The sequence below is a fragment of the Mytilus trossulus genome, chromosome 3 (assembly GCF_036588685.1).
Source record: "Mytilus trossulus isolate FHL-02 chromosome 3, PNRI_Mtr1.1.1.hap1, whole genome shotgun sequence".
Lineage (NCBI taxonomy): Eukaryota > Metazoa > Mollusca > Bivalvia > Mytilida > Mytilidae > Mytilus > Mytilus trossulus.
The window spans coordinates 56,349,336-56,369,549 of NC_086375.1; the positions used below are offsets into that span (position 1 = coordinate 56,349,336).

The window sequence follows — 20,214 nt, forward strand, 5'->3', positions numbered from 1 at the left end:
ATCTCAGGTACTATTTATAAGCAATTGGTTGACTATAAAGTAAAATCATGATAACTGTTGTATGGAATGATTAGTATACATATCTGACTCTGTGGCAGGTTTCATCCCACCTTAAACTCATTTTCATGGTTCATTGGACAATGTTTAGTTTTAATACGATTGCAAAAAGATTTTTTGGTTTGTATAATGCTATGATGTCTGCATCATCATTTGAAGACACTTTTATTGTCTGCACAATAACTTTAGTTTAAGTGTATGGATCTCTATAAAATTTAACCAGACAGTTCAATACCACAAACAGAAGGTTGCTAATGTTTTTTGAGGTGATGATACTAACTGTTAGAAATTTGGGGCCATAACAAGCATTTTTACCAGTTTCAGGACAATAACTTGAGTTACACATGCAAGGTAATTTGATTGCTCTGATATTGTACCACAATGTTCAATATTAAAGCATGTTAGGTAGAAGGCTTGAATTTGTTTTTGTGTTAAATGCCCAAACCAAAAACTTCTCGGGGTGGGAATTTTTTATCAAGATGTTAGAAATTGCCAATTTCCAATTAAAATTGTTTGTAAATAGTCTGAAAACAGTTCAAATTTAATAACCAAGTTTTTTTACTACAATTTTTCTGTGTCAAACCTATAATGTGTCAAATATTTAAATTCAATCCGAATTCAGACTAGTATCAAGCTTGAATATTGTGTCCATTTTTGCCCCAACTAATCATGGCTGTACCTCTGTGGTTGTATCTAGCTGCACTCAGCGATGAGGTAGCAGTTTATTGTGTTTTTGGTCTATTTCTCAGTATATATATATATATAAGCAATAGGAATACTAAATTTTGTGAATGAAATGGCTAGAAAGTGTACATGTCTGTCTGGCAGATTTCATATGACCTTGACCAATTTTTTTATGGTTCATTAGTCAATGTTTAGTTTTCATTGTATTGTCAGTTTATCAAATAATATAATTATAAATAAATTCAATAATGTTAAGTTGATGGAATGATTATAATATAAGTTAAAATTGTACAACATGTCAATCTGGCAGGGTCCATACAACCCTGACCTCAATATTATGGTTTGTATGGACAATTTGAATTTTAGGTTTGTGGCTTTGTGTGTTTCTCAGGATCTATAAGCCACTAGTGTATTTGGTGTAGAGAATGATTGTAAGGTGTTCATGTCTGTCTGGATTCTCTGGAATGGTATATCTGATCTTGACCTCATATTTATGGATCATCAGTTTCAAAAGTTTATGTGATACAAACATTGTAATTTTTTTTTTGTATGTACTTGTAGTAAAACCTCAAATTAAAGATTTCAACATTAATTAAATTATAAGTAAAGCAGGCTTTTGTTGAAAGGGATGGGTGACCTAATGAAAAGAGTAGGGTGCCAAGATGTCAAAAAACAAAATGTGCTGTTCCTAAAAACAAAATAGTTTGATATTGACAATTTTCATTTTGTCCTTTAGGAGTTATAGTCCTTGATAGATTGGAATATACATTTGTAAGCGTAGAATGTTACTTACAATGTACATGTAGTGTTTGCCTAGGTGTGAATACACATTACTAAATTTTAAGATTAAGCATCAAGTTAACATGGATACCTGTACATGTAACCCCTTTTATTTATTATTGAGGCTTTTATACACACCATATTGGTATGAGTAATGGGATTCTATTATAGTCTGAACATGTTTATTTTAAGAGTACCTTGATATAGGGTCTAGCCTAGGTGAGGGAATTTGAACACTCGAGAGGATTTCAAGTTACTTTTCATCATTTAAAGATATACCAGTATGAACAACATGTATATTGTGTCTGAAGTTTAACACAGTTGACATATTTCATGGATGATGCACAAATATGAAAGTTTGTGTAAATCTGACCTAGATAGTGTATTTAAATTCAAGAATGTCGTCCTTCTAGTACATTATTAATTTTATTTATTTTATCCTGAGAAGTTTTAGATTGAAATGGATATTTTGGTAGTAATACGCAAATGGATGCATGTGCAAATTGAAAGAACACCACCATAATGTATTTGAGAAAAATGTAACTTATTTTGTACTTGACATTATCTTAAAATAGCTCAGCCCAACTCTTACTTGATTAGCATTTCATTCACAAATTGTTATTTGAATTATTGCCCTTCAATGATGATTCTTAATATATGGCCAAAATGTTGCTGCACATGGTAGCAAAATCCATTGTATTGCAGTCTGCACCCTTAGCTACTAGTCTGATGCCCCAAGCTAGCAAAATTTTATTTGTACTAGTAAGTTTTTGAAAATCTTTGTTTAAACAAATATAAAAAATGAAGACTTGGATTGAGTATGGGGGTAATTGCCTCAAACGTGCAGGAATTTGGGGAGAAAAAACAAGCAATTTACTAGTTTTCTTGACGATAACTTGTGTTTTAGTATATGGATCTAGCTAAAAATGTTCTACAGGGATCATACCACAAAAGGAAGACTGGGATTAAGTTTGGAGATGATAACTTCAAAAGGGGGAGGGGAGATAAGGTTAGTTTCCAAGAAGAAATCTTCAATTGCAGTTGGAAACCTATATTATATTTAAATTTTTAATCATCGAAATCCAGACAGTATCAAGCTTGAAGATTGTGTCCAAACATTCTCCAACTGTTCAGGGTTTGACCTCTGCTGTCGTATCAGGCTGGGCTCAGCCAAGCATTTTATTGAAATTAATTTTCTCTGAAATATTTCAAAAGACAGTACCTAATTTTTTTTCTCAATTAAATTTTTACAAATACATGACATATTTTTAGCTCACCTGGCCCGAAGGGCCAAGTGAGCTTTTCTCATCACTTTGCGTCCGGCGTCCGTCGTCGTCCGGCGTCGTCCGTCGTCGTCGTCCGTCGTTAACTTTTACAAAAATCTTCTCCTCTGAAACTACTGGGCCAAATTTAACCAAACTTGGCCACAATCATTATTGGGGTATCTAGTTTAAAAATTGTGTCCGGTGACCCCGCCAACTAACCAAGATGGCCGCCATGGCTATAAATAGAACATAGGGGTAAAATGCAGTTTTTGGCTTATAACTCAAAAACCAAAGCATTTAGGGCAAATCTGACATGGGGTAATATTGTTAATCAGGTGAAGATCTATCTGCCCTGAAATTTTCAGATGAATCTGACATTCTGTTGTTAGGTTGCTGCCCCTGAATTGGTAATTTTAAGGAAATTTTGTTGTTTTTGGTTATTATCTTGAATATTATTTCAGATAGAGATAAACTGTAAAAGGCAATAATGTTCAGCAAAGTAAGATCTACAAATAAGTCAACATGACCAAAATGATCAGTTGACCACTTTAGGAGTTATTGCCCTTTATAGTCAATTTTTAACCATTTTTCGTAAATCTTAGTAATCTTTTAGAAAAATCTTCTCCTCTGAAACTGCTGGGCCAAATTATTTGAAACTTGGCCACAATCATCATTGGGGTATCTAGTTTAAAAATTGTGTCCGGTGACCCCGCCAACTAACCAAGATGACCGCCATGGCTATAAATAGAACATAGGGGTAAAATGCAGTTTTTGGCTTATAACTCAAAAACCAAAGCATTTAGAGCAAATCTGACATTGGGTAAAATTGTTAATCAGGTGAAGATCTATCTGCCCTGAAATTTTCAGATGAATTGGACAACCTGTTTTGGGGTTGCGGCCCCTGAATTGGTAATTTGAAGGAAATTTTGCTGTTTTTGGTTATTATATTGAATATTATTATAGATATAGGTAAACTGTAAACAGCAATAATGTTCAGCAAGGTCAGATTTACAAATAAGTCAACATGACCAAAATGATCAGTTGACCTCTTTAGGAGTTATTGCCCTTTAAAGTCAATTTTTAACCATTTTTTCGTAAATTTTATATATCTTTTACTAAAATCTTCTTCTCTGAAACTGCTGTGCCAAATTGATCCAAACTTGGCCACAATCATCTTTGGGGTTTCTTGTTTAAAAAATGTGTGGCGTGACCTGGCCATCAAACCAAGATGGCCGCCACGGCTAAAAATAGAACATAGGGGTAAAATGCAGTTTTTGGCTTATAACTCAAAAACCAAATAATTTAGAGAAAATCTGACATGAAGTAAAATTGTTAATCAGGTCAAGATCTATCTGCCCTGAAATTTTCAGAATTGGACAACCTGTTTTTTGGGTTGCGGCCCCTGAATTGGTAATTTTAAGGAAATTTTGCTGTTTTTGGTTATTATATTGAATATTATTATAGATATAGGTAAACTGTAAACAGCAATAATGTTCAGCAAAGTAAGATCTACAAATAAGTCAACATGAACGAAATGGTCAATTGACTCCTGTAGGAGTTATTGACCTTTGTAGTCAATTTTCAATCTGCTTCCTTTGTTTAATATTCACATAGACCAAGGTGAGCGACACAGGCTCTTTAGAGCCTCTAGTTTATGCAATTTATAAGTTTTATGACCCCGAAAAATTTAGATGAACGATACCAATGCAGGTTCCTTTGAAGATTTTTTTTTTTGATGAAGAGGAAATCCTTGTACAATTGACCGTCAAGAAATTAGTATGTGACTGTGATAGCATGATCGTAATTGGTCAAGTCATAGCAGGTCCCACACTAATTCATGACCTTTTATATCTTTAAACCCCTCAGTAATTGTTTAAGTAGAAGATTTGTATCTCACCTTTTCTTTTGTATATTAGAAGAACAACTTGTTTTATTTATATGGACTAATCGTCTGACAGAGTTTGTATATATAATCCTATTTGTGTTGTACTGAATACTTGAAAACAAATTATATCAAGTCAGAGATCAAATATTGCCTTTTAGATGCAAATTCATTACCATGAAAATTAGCTACGGATAACTTGGATAATTAGGATTTTGATTTACTAATACTATTCCTTATATTCTTGTTAAGATCACTTAAGCTTTATTTGGCAAAACCTTTCAGAATTTTGAATACTGATTGTTTTTGGCCTTTATATTAATATTTTGATTCTGCGTCACTAGTGAGTTCTAGATCTTTTTGTAGATACATAGGTCGGGTATATGTACAAAATTATATGCCTATTATCTTTGGTGAGTTTTTTTGTTTCATGATACTTTTCTTATATCTACAAATTTCATATGGCTGGACCAAGGGATTCCTTTTGTGGTATATCGTTTGTATGCTGGGCCCCCCACCATAATGAAAGGATAATTAAGTTTTACCCTTGTCCTTCCGTATATCTCAAAATTGTTTTCTATTCTCTAATTTTAGTTTGCCTTTTAATGGCATTAGGTCCTTCACTGTAACCAGTTTTCACACTGAGTGGCAGCCCAGGCTTGTAAAATTGCTCTCGGGCCTGTAAAAATCATATCAACAGAATCAAACTAAAAAAATTCAAAAATTGAGCTCCAGGCCTGTAGATTTAACAGTTCATCGTGAAGACTGTGTAACCCTCCGTCTCTTCCAAACTGTGCCCTGTGATTATCAATTATGTTAGTTAGCTTTATAGTTATCAGAAGGTATACGATAGATATTATGCTTGTACCTCACTTGCATATAATTTTCATATCTTTGCAACAAAAAAATCCTCATGGCAAGATGTAGAAGCATATTGAGAATAATAATGGCATTAAGTTAGTCTTTGAAATCAATGAAACAAGTGATGAAATGGTATACACTTATTTATTGACAAGTTTTTAATTTTAACATATATGTACATGGTTGATCTGTCAAAATGGACAAGAGTTTTATGAGATCAATCAAATACTTGTAATGACTAATAATGCTTTCCTGTGTATAGTATAAACTAGTTGTCAGTGATAAAGCTATAAATAGATTACAAATTCAGGATATATTTGCACTTCCTGTGATTGAAGGCTAAATACTTGAGAGCTTACTTTAGTTATAGCATCTGTTGTAAAAAGAATAATAAACATTCCATTCTCAATTTATTTAAACACTTACAGCAGATGGAAGCTTTTTTCTGATTTTCTCTCCTGGCTTTGAAATGATATTATTTAAAAATTGATAATTTAATGCACAACGTCTTTATATAAGGGTTAAGGATGGCTACATATACAAACTAAGCATGGAAGATGTATTGAATATAAATTTGTTGAATAAAAATTGAAAAAAATATGTATAAAATTTTGTATGTATGACCTTGATCTCTTAAATTAAGAAATGAAGGCTACAGTTTTCCTAGTTTTCACCTTTTTAGCACTTCCGTGGCTCCTTGTACTAGTTCATTCTAAATACAAGTTATACAATTGAGTAACAGTAGAGGTTTACCTATGACCATTGACCAACATAAACATAAATAAATTGATAGATATTTATTCAGAACTAATTAGTGTCTTTGAGTGGAAGAGTTTTGGTCTGCATAATAAATTGTATCGTGGTATTATTCAGTGTATAGTATACATGTATGTGTTCTAGTATTATGAATTTTACACATTGATTTTAATATCAGAAAATTCTTATTTCCATAGTATTATGCTAGTTTTCCAGAAATTTGAGAAAATTATGAGGATGAAATGTCAGTTGTTTAACTTCTTATCTTATTTTATCTACAGGTTGCTATAAAGATAATTGATAAAACTCAGTTGAACCCATCAAGTTTACAGAAGGTAATATTTTACAGTTGTTTAGATGTTAGTACTCTCTCTCTCTAGATGTAATCTACTATTACACACAACGTACATTTGTAAACGATGACTATATGCATGTAATTACATGTACCTGTTTATTAAACACAATGACTAAAAAAATCAGGAAATCTTAAGGCCATAGGTAAAATTAAAATATATTCAAAACTTGAAAGCTTTCCATCTTATGATAAAATTGAAAACAATCGACCATAGAACAGAAGGTCAAACAAATATCTGCATTAGTTCAGTGATAATTTTCGTCATACTGAACTCCAAAATATACACAAGAAACTAAAATTAAAAATTGTTTAATTTGGAATTATGCTTTTGTCCTTACTATTAATAAAGTGATATATTTACTGAATGGTATAGATAATTGGCATTTTACCACTCCAAAGTTGTGAGATATAATACATCGTAAGCTAGAAAATAAGAATAAAGTTGTGTAATGAATGACAGAAGAGGATAGGTACTATTACACATGGTTTTGATTATGGAGTATTGATGTAATGTTATATATAAGTTTCATAAGTTTACTGCACTTTTTCATAACTCTCCATTCGATAGAGAAAAGAATTTTTTCCCTTCACATTTTATGAGCTTATGTCACTTGTAACAGATGTGATTTGAAATTGATCATACAAAGAATGAGAAATATTTTAACTATTGTTTTGTTATATTTAGCATGTAAGCATATTTCTGAAGTGACAGTACTGAAAAGTAAATAATACATATTTAGAAATAAAGTTGGTTAATCGGTTAAGTTTTGTCATGTCAAGTTCTGTTCAACATATTTTTTCAACACACAAAAGATAGTCCAGGAATATGCCCAAAAAATGATTTTCAATTTAGACTTTTTCAAAGATTATGTTCAAAAGAGAAAAAAATTGAAACTAAAAGTTAATTGAAGTATGTAGAAGTCGGTCTGTTTGTTCATCGGTAAAAAGGAATATCAATTATTAATTTAAAAGAGCAATGTTAATTTTATTTCCATATACATGTTAATCATTTGACATGTATTTCGAACATAATTGATGTTTCAGATGAATCATATACATTTACATGTACAGTGGTCTTGTTGGTCTAATTTAACAGGATGGGTCCTACCTGCACTGTTGGTGCCCTCATCTATGCCATTCTCTGTTTAAAGCCTTTAATACATTTAGGTAGCACACCATCAACTGATGTAATTTCTTTCATCCAGCTTTAAATTTTATAAATGGGGTGTCTCAGATTTTTAACAAATTTTAATAAAGTTCAAATTATGAGAAATCACTAAAAAAAATATACACTTGATTGGCAAATTCTGTGAACATTTTCTGCTTGGTCAAGACTTAATTCTTTTTTTAAAACAACCAATGCAAACAATTATCCTTATAATATTTTTTTTTTAAGAAGAAGTGGTACAATTGCCAATGAAGGCAATTTCTACCAAAGACCAAATGACACAGAAGTTAACTATAGATCACTGTAAAGCCTACAACAATGAGCAAAACTATTCTGCATAGTCATATAAAAGTGGGCCTTGAAATGACAAATGTTAAACATTTCAAACAAGAAAATCAAAGGCCTAATTCATGTACTAAGGACTGAACAAAAAATGAAAAAAAGCAGCAATTAACAACAACCACTTAATAACAGACTTCTGACTTGGGTACAGGCACATTCAGAATCTGGTTTGGGTTAAACTAGTTTGTAGTCTTCAGAATTATTTTATTTACTGAAAAAGTTCTAGGTCCCCAATCTTCCCCAGGAGACAAACCACCTGCTGAAGAAGAGTTTCTAACAAATATATATTCAAAAGAAAAATGTGAAACCACAGAAATCTAACAAAAGTCAATTCTAAATTTTAAGTTTTGTTGCTAAAACTTGTTATATCAATAGGATCTGGTATGTTCTAGTTGCTGATAACTGCACACACAAACTTGGACAAAAAGAAACAATATCCTCCTTTAAAAAAAGTGCCTTGCCCGATTCTGCACTTATGTAGAGATAAGATAGTCTACTTCGTATTGAAGTTTATAAGAATAATGAATAGCAACAACTATGTTTGAAGTTAAATTTTAATACGACTGTCTTGTAGGCATGAATATCACAACAAGTTTAGTACAAAAGAACATATATCTGTGTTGATTTTAAGATCAAAGGTTAAAATCATAATATTAGATTATAGAAAAGGCTTAAGGACTCCAAAAAAATGTTTTCTATTCAAACTCCCATCACTAGTTATTTCTCAAGATCAAGGTCACAGCTATGCACAATAAAAAAAATTGTTTGCAGGTTGTAGCTAAAATTTTGAAATGTTAACTTTAAACGACAAATTTTCTTTAGTCCTGAATTCAGTTGTACATGTTTTTGAAGTGTCCCTTTCAAGAAACTTGTGTTAATATCAATACAGTGTTGTCCTCAGAAATTTTTCTAATATCATCCTGGTCAATCTTGAATTGTGAAATATGTTCTTATCTATAGAAAATGTAGCATCAGATAGCACCACATTACAATGATGCTTAGAGGCCCTGGGGATTACACTACAATAAAATTATTATATGTAAACATTGTTTGTACAATTTCAGTAAAAAATAATCCTTTGCTATTTTAGTTATTCCGTGAAGTCAGAATCATGAAGATGTTGGATCATCCGAATATAGGTAGGTACTTATTGTGATTTTCAATTGAAAGTTCAAATTGATTTGATAACTCATTATGGCTTTAAAAGAGCAGCATACTCATTGTAATGAGTTATTTTTAGGTGTGCACATTTTGTTATTTTTTATTGTGCCAAGAAGAATGAGTAGTTCCCATAGAAACACTATCTGTTCATTGTCATGGTGTGGACCATTCACAAAATTACTTTAAGTTTGAGGAAGAACTTTTTTGAAGGTTTATATATTTTTTTTAAATGAATAGGGGATCACTGCCAATTTGTGAACAAATGTCCTTCATGATATTCTTGTATATTAATATCTAATCTTGCTTTAAATATAAATTATTTAATTGAATTTAATAAAGTCTCAATTTCTTAAAAAAATCTGCTCCTCTGTAGTACAGTGAAATTTTCAAGCGACATAGATCTCTTTTTTTTTAAATTGAGATTTGCTGGAGGAAATTGTAGTGTTTTCAGTGACTTGTCCTCGTATTTAAAAAAAATGATCCACTTTAATATTATAAAGTTAATATTGTAGTAGTGTTTCTATTTACATCCATAAAAAAAGAGTGAAAGTCTGCAGTACTAGTCACAACTTTGTCAACACATGTCTTCATATTAATATTAATTGAACATTTCCAATTAAAACAGGCTATTGTATCAACTTTGAATTATTTGTTATGTTAGTAAAATAATATCCTGTTTCAAAGTTTGTAGACATTCAAAGAAAAGTTGCAATTTCCCAACAGGTTGTCACTACAATGTATGTTTTTATAAATGATACTTTAGATATATAATTTTGTACATTTCAGTAAAGTTATTTGAAGTGATACAAACAGAGAAGACATTATATTTAGTTATGGAATATGCAAGCGGGGGTAAGTGTTATAACACTGTTATATATCATATACTAAGGAAAGATATGTCTTGTCCTGCTTTATATGCAATGAATAAAAAAAAAAAAATCTCATAAGACCCAAACTGATAAACTCAATATTAGCAAAGCCTGGCATATAGTGGTTTTGCTATTATTGGCTACCAACCTGGGTGTCATACATCTGAAGTATTATCCAAGTATATGATAAACAAATTCATACATCATGTCATACTTTGACCAAAAAAGGACCCTTTACAGTCCTGTGACAGATTTTCAATATTATTTTACGATATAAACCAGGAAGAGTAGAGGCCCTTTGTTTAACTTTTATTTTTCAAACTGAAGTGTATGCACAACTCTTACTCCTGTTTTATACATGAAAGTGTTAGTATAAACACTGAACGAATGGTAACAGGGTTGAAAGTAAACTTGGCACAGAAAAAAGAAAATATAAATACAAGTGAACCTAAAACTAATATAATGATTACATGTCTGATGGATTGCTAATTTGGGGAGAATTTACGTATTCATTATTTCAATTGAAAGGGAAAAAATCTTTTTAATAGAAATAACTGGTCATTAAACTTGTAGAACTGAATTAATCAATAGACAATACATGTATCTTGTTACTTATATTAATTCAAGTTAACATTGATATTCAAATTTATTTAAAATGTTTGATTTGTGGTCTTGCATTGTTATAAAATTACATCTATGTGCATAAATACACGTATTAGGTAGAATAAGAAGATGTTAATACAAGTAAATTATACCAATGAATAATGCAAATGATATTATAGAAGCTTACTGTCCAAAATATTGAAGAATCCTTTTTCTGATAGGCTTATCTCATTACTTCTGTATAGTTTGACCTGATTGTTGTTTATTTTCATGAATAATGATTTTATTTAGGGGAAGTATTTGACTACTTAGTAGCACATGGAAGAATGAAAGAAAAAGAAGCAAGGGCCAAATTTAGACAAGTAAGAATTGATTATTGATTTTATTGATAGACAGTGCCAGGAATATTACTTCATCAGTTATGAATTTAATATGTAAACAGCTGTTATCTAGGCTTGTTTTGCTGACTAAAGGTTAATCATTTATACAGAACAGATGAAGGTATTATCAGTATAAAATTGATTGTTTTTAGAAAATTACTCCTGAAGCTGTCCATACCATATTAAAAAAAACTATGGTAATATTGAAAAATATTGTAAATGTTGAACATACCTTAAATATGACAAAGTATGACCTACAAATTGATCTATAATGATGTACGTGTTACCCAAGATTGCAAAAGAATTTCAAAATTAAATGGAAGTCATGTTACAAAGTTTTCATTTACATTTTGATCTTTTTAAAAGCAATCATGTGACCAATTCCTTAAGGAATCCAGAATATGAGTATACTTCTAATCAAAATGTAAATTTCCAGTATACTGAGATGATAGTTAAATTATTTTTAGAGAAGAACAACTTTAAATATAATCAGACAGTACAACTATAATTATTTTTTTTGCAGACTTCCAATTTCTAATTCAACAATGCACAAAAAACACTAATTTTCTTCTCTGCTTATGCTTTGTGAAAAATAAAAAGTTTGGTCATTTATTTATTTTTTTTATTAAAAATTTCTGTTGATTTCTTCATAACTGGAATAAAGAGTGAACATGTTTTGCTATGTCTTATTTATAAGTTGAATGATAAGCCAAGTCATTGACCTTGAATAATATAGAACTGGATAAGTTTTGTGTGCAAATCAATTAGACTGAACAAGTAGATGTGATAATATTTGATGAAGATAAACCATTATATGTGATGGTATTGATTTTGAATGTAACTTGCATAGGAGAATAGTTTCCTCTTCATGATCCAGGGAAGGCCATGTTTATAGCTAGTGACATCCAATTAATTGACATTAATACTGGCTCAACTTGTGGAACACTTCACCGTTATTCAGATATTTATATAGGGATGGAAGCATTGATTTACCATAAAGTATAACTAGAATGAAATTACAAAGAGATTAAATAAAACATAAACAGTCAACATGTGTTGCTTTATGTATTGAATTATGAAATTTGGATTTTGTGAAGTGAATTTTGCGACCGATATAAATTTAAGAAGAAGAAAAACACTTTTTTAGCATGTCATCAGGATTCTGCAGATGTGATACTTCATGAAGAATAAATTGAACATTCAAGTGTAAATGATAATTTCTTTACAGGTTGATATTGGATTAATGAAAACAAAAGTTGTTTGAAAAGTTGATTGAAAAGTTGTCAATGCTAATATTTACAGTTAATTTGTCACTTTATGGTATTGTTAGGGACAGATTCACTCTGACCCCTTCCCAACACACACCCTCCTTTTGTGATCATCCTGTTTGTCTGTCACCATTTTTATGCACCACCTGGTGGCATAATGGTCAGTGCTTCTGTTCGTCCATCTGTGCTGCTTCAGGTTAAAGTTTTTGATTAAGTTGGAAGTCCAATCAACTTGAAACTTAGAACACATGTTCCCTTTCATATGATATGATCTTTGTCAAATTAAAGTTTTGACCCCAATTTCACGGTCCACTGAACATAGAAAATGATAGTGTGAGTGGGCATCCATGTACTACATGGACACATTCTTGTTTTTTTTAAAGTTGGCCTTTTGAAATAGTTTTACTATAAAGCCATCCCTGTGCATATGTACATAAATTGTTTCTCTCTTTGTTGTCAAATTCCTTTAGAATTTAGGGACAAAATTTGGCGTTACATCTTATTAGTACTTGAAGGTGTGTTGTACATGTGAATTTTGTACCTCTCTCATATTTACAAAAATTAATTTTTCTGTCAATCATTTTAAGTAGGTGAATGAAATTCTTCACTGAAGACTTGGGGATCATAGTAAAAAAAGATATTGATGTATTATTGTATTTGAGAGTTGTATTATTACTGTGGATTTATTTATTTTCGTGGGTACCATTTGGATTGAGGTAAACTGACACCTTGAGGATATTTAATTTCGTAGTTCTGCCAAAATCTGCATACAAGTGAAAGGAAAATATACAATTTGTTGAACAGTTAATTTTGAGATTAACATATACCCACAAAATCAATGAAAAATTGGTATCCAACGAATATTAATGAATCCACTATAGTTAATCAGTATAATCATATAAGAATTAACACCAGTACAGATTTAATGCTGCATTTATTTAATTTCAGATTGTTTCTGCAGTTCAGTATTGTCATCAAAAGCATATAGTTCACAGAGATTTAAAGGTATGCATATGAATGGTATTCCCAACTGGGTGCTGAGCTTCTTACTTTCTACAGGCACATACATGTAAATCATGACTATAACCTTGACTTATTGATGTTAATGAAAGAGATGACATCATTAATACCTATAAAAATATAATGACATAAAATTTACTTGTCATAAAGTTATTCATGTTTAAATTGAAACTCAATCATCCCTATTTATTCAAAAATTTATAGATGGATGTAGTTGTTTGGTGTTTCAGAAATGCTGATCTTTCATGTAAAGAAGAAAATGTGGTTTGATTGCCAATGAGACAACTGTCCACAAGAGACCAAAATGACACAGACATCGACAACTATAGGTCACCGTACAGCCTTCAACAAGAAGCAAAGCCCATACCACATAGTCAGCTATAATTCATTTCAAACAAGAAAACTAAAGACCTTATTTAAATAAAAAAAATGAACGAAAACAAATATGTAACACATAAATAAATGACAACTGAATAACAGGCTCCTGTCTTGGGACAGGCACATACTTAAATAATGTGGCGGGTTTAAACATGTTAGCAGGATCCCAACCCTCCCTTAACTTGGTACAGTGGTATAACAGAACAATATAAGAACGAACTATAAAAATCATATGATTTGATTTAGATATTTAAATATATACATTTGATAGGGGAAATGTAACTTTTATCCAATTGTCATGGTTCTTTAATAATGTTAAGGCAGACATAACAAGTATCTTACAGACGCATCATTTTGTTAACGCAAAAGTTCACATTTAATCTGAAACTCTTGATTTCTTCACTGTGAAAATTGGTTATGCGGAACTGGAGAAGGAATGTCTGGAACAAAGGGAAAGTTTTGGTGTTCTACTAATGAAAATGTAAAATATCAGAAAAGTTTGAAAATACTTCGTTATATACTGATCATAGACATACTTCAATTAGAAAATTATTTGTACTGTGAATATCATGTTTTCTTTTACTGCTTTCAGGCTGAAAATTTATTATTAGATGGTGATATGAATATAAAAATAGCAGATTTTGGTTTTAGTAATGAATTTGTACCTGGTAATAAATTAGACACATTCTGTGGAAGTCCTCCATATGCTGCACCAGAATTATTTCAGGGTAAGTTACAAAATATCTTTCAAGATGTACAGTAGAAATCCAACTAGACTTATTATAATTATTTGGATAGATCTTGAACAGGTAATATAAGGGAAATAAAAATACTGAAGACATGTAGAAACACAACACTTGATGGCATTGCAATAATTAAATTTTACTCTTTTTTATTCATTTATTAACTTCATTAACTTCTAAGAAGCATTTCAATCATTAGACATTTAGGATAAAACTTTTGAGATAGTTTGAATTATTTATTGCAGTTAGGCTATTCTCAACTTATCCCTTGGCACTAGAGCTCAATTTTATGCCCTTTCCACAGCTGAGTGGGTATTGAGATTGACAGATATTTATTGAAATAAGGGAAAACAAAATAAATAGTTTATGTTCACTTCCTTAAATCAATAAGTATTTCCTTATAATGAATATGTTAGATCAAAACATTATTCGAACAGCAAAATTCCAAAACCCTTAATTAGCTGCATGGACTTTTTATTGATCTTAAACAATGTGATAATATCATATTTAATTTACAGGAAAGAAATATGATGGTCCAGAAGTAGATGTGTGGAGTTTAGGTGTAATATTATATACACTTGTCAGTGGGTCATTACCATTTGATGGCCAAAATTTAAAGGTAATAATGAATATAAAAACAGTGATATTTATCATGTTGTAGCAAATGCACAAAATAGAAAGACAAAAAAGTAAAGACAAAATAATATTATGTAAGAAATTTCATAGTAATACAGATGTAAAGAGAAAATTGTTGACATGGAAGTGAGAAACCCAAAAAATCATTTGAACAAAACAAAAAAGATGCACCATTGAATTATGTTACAATTATAATTGAATTGAATTCTACACTATCTGTTCAAGAGTTGCACATAACAAGTGAGGATGGACAATCAAATAAATGAACAGATATCAACAAAGTTTGTGAGGCTAAAACAATTGATCTTCTGTGTATTAGTTAAATTGTTTAATTATCTCTTGAAGATACCTAGTATCCAAAATATTAAGACTGATTAGATATTGAGTGTTATTGGAAGAAGAGAATATGAATATAAATAACCCAAACTGCTAATAACAGGTTATAAATAAGGCAGTTTGGACGATATAATCACATATAATCACAGCAAAACTTCATATGGTGTTCAAAACTAACACTCAAAAAATCATGTAGAGCTTTAAAATAATAGCTAACAACATGTATACTAATGGAAAAATACAAATTCTACTTTCAGGAATTACGAGAACGGGTTTTACGGGGGAAGTACAGAATACCTTTTTATATGTCAACAGATTGTGAAAATTTGTTGAAAAAGTTTTTAGTATTAAATCCTACAAAAAGAGCAAGTTTAGAGGTAAGATTTAACTTGTAAGATTATTATTTGGAAAGTCACATGTACAGTTTCTGCAAAAGAAGTGAATTCCACATATATTGCAAATGACCAAATGTCTTAAAAGATCATACAAACTAAAAAATAATCTTTGAATAATTATCTAGAAAAAATAGTTATTGTACTTGCTTTGAGTTTTATAAAATAAAAAGAATATACATATTAATAAACAACTGAAATAAAAAAAATATTGTCAGGATAAGTGCATGGATAAAATAAGGTTATATTGTGGACAGTGAATATATCGAAAAAGCATAGTTTTATATAACAAATCTTTCATTTTTTATTGCACCAGAACATTATGCGAGACAAGTGGATGAATGTAGGTTTTGAAGATGATGAACTTTTACCTTATGTTGAACCCCCAGCAGATCAGTTAGATCCCATCCGGATAGGTAATGACCTGACACGGATCAAATGTTGTTAACCGTGGTTACATAGTGTAACGTTTAATGTTGTTGTTATGATAGGTTGTGTGGAAGTTTTCATCATGTTCCAATATGGTAACATTGAAAACTTTCACTTTGAGGGAAGCAGCAATGATAACACTTTTGACGTAAAGAAACACTGGAGCATATTTTTTGAAACATTATTTCAAGATCTATTGATTGTTGTTCTGGTGTTTGTTTAGTAAAGTTGTAATTGCATGCTTCCTTCAAACTTTTAATGTCTTTTTGTTTTTGACAGTAGTATCTATTTTTGTTCTTTTATTTTGTGTCGTCAGAATATAATGAAAGACCGATGGAACAATATGGGTTATGAAGATAAAGAATTAAAACCTTATACTGAGCCGCCCAAGGATCTTTTAGATTCAAAGCGGATAGGTAAAGTCTGATAAGTTATGTCCTGAATGTCAGTGTAACATATGGAGTTCTCACACTATGGCATATCAGGGTTTTGATTGGTCATAACTCTTATTCAATTCATCAACCAACTTCAATTGTATTAACTAATTTTATTTAAATCTTGTGGGACCTATTTTTTGCAATGTTCAGGATATGCCATTGTGTCAAGACATAACTTACGATGTGTATCCCTCATAATATCCATCTGTTCTGTTTTTATCACTGTTTAAACTACAACAAGACAGTTGCATATACTCTAAAAAAAAAAAAAAAAAAACTTTCAAAATAAATTCACATTCTGTGAATATTACTGTAATGAAACGAATTTCATACATAATCAATGCATTTAGACTGTCTTCTTGTAGGGGATTTCATTTTATTTGGTCAGACCATACTAATATTAGAAGCCAATACTTGTTTAACATATTTGATTTTACAGTTCCACAACTTCTTTAAGCTGAAATTAAAGGTGATAAATTCTTTTAAAAGTACATAGCTTCATTCTATTTCTATGAATCTCACTTCACATAATTTTCATCAATGATCTTTTGATTATGGGTTGTATCAATTCAAGTTGCTATCCTTTAGAAGTTGGTGGTTTAGTCCATATTTTGATTATCATTATACAGTCCATCTAGGTTTACTATATATTATTTGAATATTAAGGATGTGTTTTAAAAATTTGAGATGCCTGTGAGTTCATGCACGTCTTTTTAAATATCACATTTATTGGTATGGTCTGATTTCTTCATTTTATTTTCATTATTATCATATTGTATTCAGTTTCAGTTCAAATTTGAAAGCATTACTTCTTAGTCAGTTTATAATTTTCTTAAGTACATAGTTTGCTTGTTGTTTCTTCGGTATAACAGTTTGGTACTTCTTTATTACTTTGATATCAAATTTCTTTTCACAGTTCAAGTTCCTTCTTAGACTTTTGTTTAAGTTTATCTTAAATACAACGTCATTCTTCAGTATCTGTTGTAACTGTATTCATTTATTGTGAGTTGTAGTGTTAGCTCTTAAATTGGGTGGAAAAATGTACAGATATAGAATAATTTAAATTTGAAAATGACAGAAATTTAGAAATTATTCTCCTTCAAGTCTTATATATTTTGACATTTTAAGTAATTTATTTGCTCACATTTAAAAGAAATGTATTGATATAACTTCTTTATTCTTATATTTAATTTTCAGAACTTATGGTCAATATGGGATATAGTAGGAAAGATATAGAAGATACAATTACACATCAAAAGTATGACGATATACAAGCTACATATCTACTATTAGGGCGAAGGACATTAGAAGTAAGTATGGTATATATAATTGACAAAAAAAAGTTACATAGTTAGTTACATACCTTTAAAATCTGGGATTTAGTGTTTTCTATCTTCAGTATTAGGGACGACATCAAAAGTTCAATGAAGGATTGAAACCCATTCCCCCTCTTAACTTAATTTGGGAAAAATTGATTGACCAATAGGGATATATGTAAAATCGATTTTGGATTAACAAAACTTGCAGTATGTTGACCCCTTTTAATATCCCCAAACTTTTTGATTTAAGTTTTTTATTCTATATCAAACTTTTGATGTCGTCCCTAACATATAGTAAAATCTAACATTTAGTAAAATTGATGACAGAAATAGTTAACACATTTTTATTCAAAGTTTTGTTTAAGGGTCAATAGAAATTAATATTACTTTATAAGATCAGAATAAATAAAGAGCTAAATAAAAAAAAAAATCTGTAAAAGAAAAAAATATAAAGTATGAATACAGACATATCTTAAAATCATTATGGTAATGGTAAAAAGAAACTGTTCATGGAGAAATTTTAACATTAAAAATTGATAACAATGAAATGTGGTTTTTTTTTGCAGTTGGAAGGAAGTGATCGGTCAGGTAGCAGTCAATCATTACGGAATTTACCATTATCTTCATCAAATCGTCCACATAGTGAAAACACCGCCAACAATAACCAGTCTCCAAATAAAGTCACAAGAAGTCAGTCAGCAACGAGTAGTGGTAGTAGTCAGGGCCGCAGGCGGTATAGCCATGGTGGTGATAAGGGTAGGTCACAGGGTAAAATATCATTTATATATAACTTTTAAAATCAGTCCCTTAATAGGAACTTCTTTCTAATCAGCAAGTATTTAATGATTCAACAGAAAGTTTTTACTGGTTGAAATACTATATTATGGCTATGCATAATATTATGAGGATTAAATCTAGCATCAAACAATGTTATTATGGGAAATTGCCATGTAATAGTTGATCTGACAACCTGCGTTTTAGAGCACATGGACATGGTTTTAACTATATCATATATGTTTACAGATGATTTCTTTAAGTGTGTAGGCAATGGTAATATCTTTGGTTATCTTGCTTGCTAGCTGAACCGTGAAGTCATTGTTAGGTAAGGGACACTACCCTCTTTGAAGTATCCTAGTCCTACAGACAGATAGATTGGTTATCTGTCGGAATAATCTATTCTTAAAGAAGGGTAGTTTGCCTAACGTGATAATGAATTCAAGATCCAGCTAACATGCAAGCTAACCAAAGATATTAGCTTTGCCTACACACTCTAAGAAATCATCAGTTAAAGATAGAGGCAACCTTAATCAGCCTTTGGCTAAAAAAATCCCCTAAAATCTAAAATTTCAATTCAGATTACCACAATATTTGTTTTGTAGATTTCAATAGTTAGATTTTCAAAATAACCTGAACTTATCATCTTTTGTTCTTGTTTTGATATCTACTTTAGGATTTTTCAAATATGTTCATGCGATATTCATTTGCCTCACTGTTAAAATTAAGATGTTTTATATATTACAAAAAGAATGCATGTATCTTATCTTAAAGTGATGTTTTCCCAATCTGAATTCTGAATTTGACTGATATAAGTCTGAATGGACAGTAATTGCTAATCATATGTAAAGTGAAAGATAACCTGTCAGATACAAATTCATCCTTCCATTATTTCACATTCAAGTTAAAAAGAGGCAAACTTTCACATGTCAATTTTTTTTTTTTCTATAGGTAACTCTGGCTCATCTAATTCACAGTCCACTACTTCTCATTCTACCCGACGTCAAAATACAACAATCGACACATCAACTACAAAGGAAAACATGTTGACAACGGGAAGAAAAACACCAGGATCTGTTGAATCCCCAAAGGTTTGTTCAGGCTATTGTGTTGTCAGAAAATGTTGTAGTTGTCTTGCACAGAAAATACACATCTTGGCTCAATGAAAATTTGGCATATTTAAAGTTTTCCAAAATATTAAAACAATCTGAAAGTTATATGTGTAGTTTGCTTTTGAACAAGAAAAATGCTTAATTGTCATGGCAGATATCAGTGTATAATTTTGAATGGCTTGAATTAATGCTTAGCTTAAACCTAAT

At 30.6% G+C, this 20,214-nt stretch overlaps 1 protein-coding gene across 8 annotated transcripts in view; it reads left to right on the forward strand.

Moving 5' to 3' along the window:
* Positions 1 to 20,214, forward strand: part of LOC134711915 (MAP/microtubule affinity-regulating kinase 3-like) — a 38,215-nt gene that overhangs the window by 5,184 nt on the left and 12,817 nt on the right. For 4 of the 8 annotated variants that reach the window (XM_063572897.1, XM_063572899.1, XM_063572894.1 and 1 more), the window contains exons 3-14: positions 6,567 to 6,620; positions 9,241 to 9,289; positions 10,098 to 10,163; positions 11,075 to 11,145; positions 13,380 to 13,436; positions 14,422 to 14,557; positions 15,091 to 15,191; positions 15,802 to 15,921; positions 16,253 to 16,352; positions 18,000 to 18,112; positions 18,688 to 18,889; positions 19,847 to 19,986. In XM_063572897.1, coding sequence (XP_063428967.1) covers positions 6,567 to 6,620; positions 9,241 to 9,289; positions 10,098 to 10,163; positions 11,075 to 11,145; positions 13,380 to 13,436; positions 14,422 to 14,557; positions 15,091 to 15,191; positions 15,802 to 15,921; positions 16,253 to 16,352; positions 18,000 to 18,112; positions 18,688 to 18,889; positions 19,847 to 19,986 — 1,209 coding nt within the window. Of the gene's footprint in view, positions 1 to 6,566; positions 6,621 to 9,240; positions 9,290 to 10,097; positions 10,164 to 11,074; positions 11,146 to 13,379; positions 13,437 to 14,421; positions 14,558 to 15,090; positions 15,192 to 15,801; positions 15,922 to 16,252; positions 16,353 to 16,681; positions 16,782 to 17,999; positions 18,113 to 18,687; positions 18,890 to 19,846; positions 19,987 to 20,214 lie in introns of all 8 variants that reach the window. The other 4 variants (XM_063572898.1, XM_063572893.1, XM_063572895.1 and 1 more) reach the window with 2 other exon arrangements.